Raw genomic sequence first — 8,212 nt, 5'->3', positions numbered from 1 at the left:
AGCAGGAATTTTAAGTCAAATGTCCAGTTGCTTGATTCTAAGTAATTTCTTCAGTTTGTATTCTATCAAAATGGCTAGGGACTTGAGAAGCTTTAAAGTAACTCATCTGGTAGGCTGAGCTCAGGATTCCTTCCTTCTTCCTAAAATTATGGTAATGCCTGTGGGAAAGCAAAGAGGTGGCATCAAAAAGTAATGAGAGCTTTCTTGGAAGAGGCACTTGGTAGTTGTGATGGGCCAAGAAATGTTAAAATGAATCAAACAGAAAAAAGCATTGATGCAGCACAGAAATTTTAAGTGAGATAAAAATATATCAGAAGATAAGTGAAGTACTGTGCTGCAGAGTTTTAATTAACTCTACCAGTTTAGGTATAGAGGAGAAAACTTGTGTTTGTAAGCAAGTCAAAGGACCCCCTCACCTTTGTGTGTATTGAAGATCAGACAAGCATTTAAAATCTCAAAATTGGGCAGGGGGGAGGGGATAGGGGTGTCCAACAAAAATTCCTGGCAAAAACAAAACAAAAAATCCCCCAAAGACTCCAACAATTATAACCTAAACAAGGGTTGTCTTGCATCGTAGGGGAAACTTCCCAAAAATATTTGAGATCTGTGCAAAAAAGAGCTATTTTGAAGTTGAAGCATATCTTCCAGGTCAGTATTTATATAAAATAGTGTAAGGGTACAGAAATATTTCAGGCTGCAAGTTGAAATGACAAGCTCATTTTAATGTGTTTAAGGTGCAGAGAATGTGGAGCGTGTGTTGTTCACTGTCATTCAAGGAGCAGTGGAATACCCAGATCCTATTGCACAGAAGACTTGTTTTATTATTCTTTCTAAGTTGGTGGAGCTTTGGGGTAAGACTGAATTGTCTTTCCACAATTCCTTTGCAGCTGCTACTAACCATGAAGCAGTAACAGAACATGGAATGTTACTATTTTTCTTTTCAGGAGGTAAAGATGGACCAGTAGGTTTTGCAGACTTTGTCTACAAGCACATTGTTCCTGCCTGTTTCTTAGCACCTTTGAAGCAAACATTTGACTTAGCAGATGCCCAGACAGTACTGGTGCGTATTATGGACTTTTTTTCTGCTTTCATTCTTGTGGGGCAGATTCAAGCTAGGAAAACTACAATGGCCATGTGGTATCAAAGGTCATCTCATAAATAAAATACTTTGTGTTTTTTATTGAGGTACCTGGATGATTAATTATTGAATATTGTGGTACTGTATTCTATAGTTCATCTAAACTCAAAATCAAGCTAGAGAATTGCAGATCTGCATATTGACCTTTACTCCCTAGCCAATGGTCAGTGAAATGGGTGGTTGTTCTTAGTTCATTTTGGGTTCAGCTGTGACAAATTTTTGTGGTTAGAGTGGAACAAAAATTGGAAGGCTGAGGCTCAGTTTAGCATTGTGAGGGGAAAATGAGGGAATAATGGCATGAACTAGCCTTCGATTTGGGCCTCATTAGGTTCTTTCGCTTTAAATATTTAAGCAATAGACTAAACAGTCTAATGTTATGTATTGCATTGCAGGCTTTATCAGAATGTGCAGTGACGTTAAAAACAATTCATCTCAAAAGGGTAAGCTTCATAATACTTTGTAGGGAATAACTCTTGTAGTTTTCTTTTTAGAAATTGATAAAAGCACTAGAAAGTAGATACTTGAGGGAATTACTACTCTACTCTTAATTAACAGGATGACCCTAATAATCCTAATACAGGATCCAGTAGTTCTAGTTCTTGATAAATTACTGCAAAATACTGATTCTTCATTAAGGAGAGAAATCTGCTTACTCAATTGTTACTGTGTTTAATTAATCAGTTTGCATTCTTTCACTTCTCAGTGTGGTACTTTAATTGCTCTTTTATGTCAGTTTGAGATATCCTATAGAGTACTTCTGTGAAAACTAAAGGTATCTTTTGATGTGTAAGAGACTACATTGAAAAATTTGGAAAAAAATGAATTCTGTAGTGTTAATGACTAAAACACTATAGTACATTTCCATTTCTAATGGGAAAATAAACAGTTTCTATGTCCATGTTACTGTTTCCTGTTACACCCTTTAATTTGCTGGCTGACTGTTCTGTCACATGCAAGTAAAAGTCACAACTATACCAAAATTGTAAGAAGTTGCAAACTGGGAGAGAAGAGATAGTGTTTTAATTAAGGAGAGCTTCTGAGTTGATTCCTTTTCCCCAAAAGCAATGAGGAGATCTATTTGTAGGAAATTATGCTTTGGTAAGTGAAATAACTTCCTATTAAAAATACTGTTCTTTTAACACTACTACTACAAATATAGGAAAATTATCTGAAATCTTTTCCCCTCATATGAACTGTGTGCCATGTTCTAGTGTAAGTTATGTGTGAAATAATAAAATTTATTTACTCTCCCACAGTACATGTATTCGATCACATTTGCATACCGCCAGTGTACAGTAATCCCTCTAGTGGTGTGAGGTATCTGATGCAGATAAAGAAAACAAAAACTAATGTGTTAACCAAAACAGACCTGTCTGTCTGCTTCTCAGAGGTCTTATTTTGTTATGGCTTAGTCCACAGCAAATTACATAGTCAATGTTACAAGAAGAGAACCACACTGCTTGGAGGTACTTGGCTACTAAATTTTGCCATGCGAGTAACATGGTAAAGCAGTTGGGAGATACGAATTGCCAATATTTTTTTTTCTTACGTATGTCAGTGAAATTAGAGCTGCCTTCTTACATAACTTTTACAGTTGACATGTCACAAACTGACTGGCTGTATTGTAATTCTTTTTTGGTGCAATTCTGAGCGCATTACTGTGCTATGTAACAAAAGATACCAAGCTGCAGTAGAATCCTTAATGCCAAGATTGAGAAACTTTTTAATATGCTAATAGCTGAGACCAACATGAGCATTTGGTATTTGATACGCATAACTTCTCTGTAAAATAGTCGTGTAGACTAATTGTTTTCAAACTCTTCTGTACCATACAGTATAGGGCTATGATGTCTCACTTGTATGAAAATATACTTGAACAAATTGTATACTGCTTTTCTTCAGGGTCCTGAGTGCATTCAGTATCTTCAGCAAGAGTATCTGCCTTCTTTGCAAGTAGCTCCTGAGATAATTCAGGTAGGAATTCCCAAAAGTACATTTGGAAAACTCTCAACAGTCAAAAGGGAACAAAATGAATACTGGCAAAGGCAAGCTCCTACCATCATCCCTCACTAAAACTTTCTCTGATATTGTTTATCAGAACAGGATTAATTTAGCATAAGGAGTGAAGTTACTGCAAGAGTACCTCAGAGGGGAAAAAAGCAACCAAAAACTAGTCTAGTGCATGTGACTTAAGCCATCTTCCTACTTTCATTCCAATTTTAACTTAAAAGTATCAGCGTTCTCAGAGTAATAAAACGAAAAAATGTTGACTGTATAAAAAAGTGTGATAAAGGCTGTCTGTACTCAGCTCTACAGAAATTTAAGCCACAGCACTGGTTCTACTGTCAAAAATTATGTACAACACTTGGAGTAGTGTAAGAGGGTTCTCAAAAGTGAAAACTACACCTGACCATTGTTTGAACATTAAGCATTGATAGCCATATGGTGAACACTGCCATGAAGAAATCATTAGATGAACACTGACAACTTAATTGTAACTGCAGCTGAGGTGGATACTGTAGTAATCAGGTTTGCTGCATTAGTCCTGTTTGTTTATTCAGCTAAAAGTCAATGTGATAACCTGTGTTTGAAAGTACAATATTTTTCACCCCAAAATATACTTGGCCTCTCATAGCCTATTACAATTTTTTATCCATAACTTTTATCCATGCTTTTCTTTGGTTGCACATTATGGAAGATACAAACTAATGTCAACGGCTTTACATATAAGGTGTTCTATACACTCCTAACATTTCAGGTTGTCTTGTTGCTTCATTTAGTTATTAGTGTTTCTTCGTTCTTTCTTACAGGAATTCTGTCAAGCACTTCAACAGCCTGATGCTAAAGTTTTTAAAAATTACTTAAAGGTAAGTATTTTTATTTTCTCTAGCTTGTAATTCCATTTGAACTCTGTCGTGCAACTCAGTGACCTGAAGTAAAACTGGAATATCAAATTATGTAAGAGTTTTTAGCTGTAGGGCATCTCCAAGCAGTAAAAGCAGTTACTTGGAAAGGAGCAAACAGCAACAAACCTGTCTGTAGAATTGTCACTTATCCTCAGCACCTTGCCATCTCCTCAGTAGCTTGATTCTTATGGCTTATGTTTAATGGTTGAAATAGCAAAAAACCTGATGCTATAATTGTAGAGAAGGTGTCAGAATGCTTAATTTTGAGGGTGTAAGTGTAATCAAATAGCACAAGTCACATCCTTGAACCTAGTGTGTTAACCAGTATGTTTAAAAAAAAAAAACTGTCAAACTAATTATCTTACACCTCAACCATTCCATCTCTTATTTCCTGTCTTAAAATGTTTTTTAATAAATTTTTAACAGGTATTCTTCCAGAGAGCGAAGCCCTAAGGAAAATACTGGAATCTCATGCACCCATTTCCGTGACCCAGAACTCTGGTTGTTAATTTATAAAAATGCTAACTCTTGTGCCATTCAAACTGGTTTTGTTCTTAAGAAATGTTGTTTTGTGCTCACATCAGTACATTTTAGCCTTTTGCAAAAAAGAGAAGTGCAAGTCCCCCACCTGTGTCTCAAACATGAAGCTATGTGACAACATAAAAAATTACCTGTATGCCTACACAAACTTTTCTTATATATAGGATGATTTAAGCTTATGCTGTAACATATACAGCAATGAAATGACACTTATTTTTGAACTTAAATGTAAAAATCCCTTCAGGCCATAGCAGTGGTTATTAAAATGTGTACATTTTTGATACTGAGTAAAATGTTTTCATAAGACATAAAGTTCATTTGTTCATGTATGCTGACATGAAAATAAAACAATCAAAGTCATTCTTGTAGATAGTAATTTCATTAAAGTCTTAATGATAAAATATATATATACCTCCTATAAAACAGATTGGTTTAATAAATGATTTCATTTAAAAGTAGTATCTGGTTCTTATCTTTTTTTATATAAAAAAATAAATAAAATTTTATCTAGTGAAATGTTAAGTCTCTTTGAATCATTTTGGTTGAATCTTTAGAAGCTACAGGATTCTCTAACCTCCTGGCTGTTATAGTTGAGCAGATCTTGCCATTTTTCTGATGCTTGGTTAATAAATTGTTTTGCAGTCTTGCACGTGGAAGATGCTGGCAGAAAAAAGAATTGCATTCACTGCAATATTTCAGCAGGGTATACAGGTATTTTAGTAGAATGTTGTTACTTCTGATCCAAAGTGTATTGAGTTTGTTTAGGTTTTTTTTTCATATAAATTCTATGACATTACAGTTGTAGCTATTTCATAGGGGCAGGAGGAAGCCAGAAGTCTTCCATGCATGGGATTTAATACTTCCATCAAGAAATTATGTCCACAGTAAAAAGATGACTTACCTCTAGCATAATCATGAGCATTTTTCTAGACACTGTGGTGCTAGGTTCACCATCCAGTTTAAATGGAAAATAAATGAGGAGGTGGATCAGAAGCAGTAGCCAGGAGCAGAGTGTGGTGATGTTTTGAGGATACTCACTGCCATTCCCTTCCTTTTCATGAAGGGAAGAAATGAGTGGGTTCTTACCTTTACTACTCTTCAGTAGGTCAGTATTACTTCTGTAAGATTTTTGTATATTTGATCAAAAGCTTCTTGTCACTTGATTTGTTTTATCACAGATTAAGTGCTTGTGGTGCTTTTTAAACTTCCTAGGCTCACAATCCCATTTCCCTCTCTTTGCTGCCATACCAGGGCTAGAGGTCCCCTGGGTCCACTATCCATTTTATTTTCTGCAGCTGTAAAAGCCTTATGTCTTTGCCTTGGTGCTTTGTATACACTGCTGTGTTCCTGCATGTCTCTGCTGCCTCTCCCCAGCTCAGGGGGTGCACACCCAGCCACTGCAGCTATTGTTGAGTCTCTGCGGTCAGACTCGTCTGTGTTTGGCTCAGCTCCTTCCTCTGTAGTTACAGCAGCTTTACCAGACCAGGGGAAGAGCTTTCACTAGGCTGATGAAGTGAATAATACGGTAAGGCTGTTCTGTCTTTAGCAAAGTTTTTTGGTTTTAAATTACAGTGTCATTATAAGGGAGTCACTCAGTTTTCATACATGATTTAGACTTACACCTTCTGAAATAAATGTAGTATTGCTGCTTTTGGAACTGCATAGCAGTGGGGAAAAAAGCCTATGGTTATGAATTCTGTTAGTATAACTGTGTCATTTGTCTGACAGAGCAGGATTTACCTATTAGCAAATTACACCTTCATGAGAAGTCTTTAAACTGGTTGCTCCCCAGAGACTGCCCATTTTCCTCATCCCCAACATGCCCCTGCAGCTTCCTCTGTGCCAGATCTGCTGCTCATCTAATCCTGTAATGAGCTATTCAAGAAGCTGAAGCGGCAGAAACACCTCCCCCTCAAAGCATGTGGGATGCTATGGTGGCGTCAGATGAGAATGGATATAAAGCAGAGAGTGCAGAGTGTAGGAGTGAGCTGTGTGGCAGCCATCATCCAGGCTGTATTACAAACATGTCCTCCACCCTTCCATCCATGACTGAAAGAGTATCCTGTAGGATGAATGGTGAGGTGGTCTGGATCTTCAGAGAAACTAATGTGGTTCAGCCAGAAGAATTCAAAAAAGGATTGTTTACTTTCCTGTGCTTTGACCCTGTTGAATCAGCATAGTGTACTGACAGGGAATATGCAAGGTGTGAGCTGCAAAACAAGATCTGTGGGTTGGTTTCTGTATCTTATAGATAAACATGTAAACACTGTCTACTTGCAGGTTATTCTTCCTGCAGTTTCCTTCAGCAGCTCACAGACTGCAGGTCTGCAGCTGTCTTATCCCAGTTGGGTTATGTGGTGGGTAGGCAGTGCCTAGTAACTATCTTTCTAAACCTTGATTCTTTGCAAAGATAGTTGATGAGTTTCTACATCTTACTTTGAAGAGATGGATTCCTGCTTTGCACTTTTTTTTAATCTGGACTGGAAAGGAAATGCCTTATCTCCAAAGAGAAATCTGTTGATGCAATGTGTATTCAGAACATGAACCAGACTCTCCAGCCAAGTTTAGATGCTTTGAACATATTACAAAACTACTTCTTGTGAGGTAGAGGAGGAGACAGATAGAGATAGAAGACCTCTCTGAGAGATAAGGTTGACATTCCTATTTTCTTTCTTCAGAGAGTGGATGATCTCCTGATTTAAAGGCTGCACTGAACACAACCACCTGAAGCTTTCCTGTATGACTTAACATTGCTGCGTACCTGCACTGGTCAAAATGCCCCTGTCTAGACTGAAGAGGCATCAAACATCATCATGGCAGTAACTCCTCCTTTTGTGCACAACAGAATTTCCTCCTGTAGTGTGTTTAAGTACGAAACACAGGGGAAAGTCTTTAAGATACAAGGCACCCTTTGTAGAGAGATAGTATCTTCTATTTACAAGCTGGTGTAATTAAAGACAGGTAAGCTTTCAGGCCTGCTAGCACTTTTATGAGTGTAAAGCAGAGGCAATGGATTTCACACAAGCTGAGGTCAGGGACAATTTTTCTCAGGGAATGGCTTACCAATGCAAGTAAGCGTAATGGGTTAAGATGGCGCTGGCAGGGCTGAGACCCCTGTCTCCTCTTTTTTGTGCAAAGAATTTTTTTGTGACTTTTGGGAAGAGAATGCCACAACCCTCTTGGCTTCTTATTGGAAGCTGAGGCATATCAATCAAATGCCTCAGCAAACAAGCATATAAAAGCGGAGTTTTTTTAACACTCCCTGGTGCCCATTTAATTTCAGAATAGACCAAAGAGAGCCATTTCTATCAAAGAGAAAGAACACTGCTTCCTCTACTCAACAGGAAAAGACTCTTTCGTGAATACCTTCCCTTTTCCTTGAGAGGTGGAAAGAAGCACACCAGGCATCCCTTCTCCGACATTGAGAGATCCACCACCGAGGGATGCGAGAAGGACTGTTCTCTGTCAGCTGGTGAAGAAGTCATCCTGCCAGGTCAACGCAGAGCTGGATCATTGCCCAAAGGACACCCCACAATCATACCTGCCCACTGAAGTGGAAACGAAGACATAATGATGTCTTCTATGAGGGGTGAGAGAGAAAGACTCTGTTGTGAAAGTTTGCCTGGAC

At 37.9% G+C, this 8,212-nt stretch overlaps 1 protein-coding gene across 1 annotated transcript in view; it reads left to right on the top strand.

Moving 5' to 3' along the window:
- The window catches only part of XPOT (exportin, tRNA), a 24,799-nt gene extending 19,735 nt beyond the window's left edge, over positions 1-5,064 (top strand). Inside the window, exons 19-24 of the mRNA XM_010139807.1 lie at positions 735-851; positions 945-1,060; positions 1,531-1,578; positions 3,041-3,112; positions 3,949-4,005; positions 4,471-5,064. Coding sequence (XP_010138109.1) covers positions 735-851; positions 945-1,060; positions 1,531-1,578; positions 3,041-3,112; positions 3,949-4,005; positions 4,471-4,497 — 437 coding nt within the window. The 3' untranslated portion in view covers positions 4,498-5,064. The remainder of the gene's footprint in view (positions 1-734; positions 852-944; positions 1,061-1,530; positions 1,579-3,040; positions 3,113-3,948; positions 4,006-4,470) is intronic.
- Positions 5,065-8,212: the final 3,148 nt, after the last annotated feature.

The sequence above is a fragment of the Buceros rhinoceros genome, unplaced genomic scaffold (genome assembly GCF_000710305.1).
Source record: "Buceros rhinoceros silvestris isolate BGI_N320 unplaced genomic scaffold, ASM71030v1 scaffold17787, whole genome shotgun sequence".
In the NCBI taxonomy this organism is placed as follows: Eukaryota; Metazoa; Chordata; class Aves; order Bucerotiformes; family Bucerotidae; genus Buceros; species Buceros rhinoceros.
Note: the sequence above shows the minus strand (reverse complement) of the source record. Positions and strands in the feature narration are given on the sequence as shown.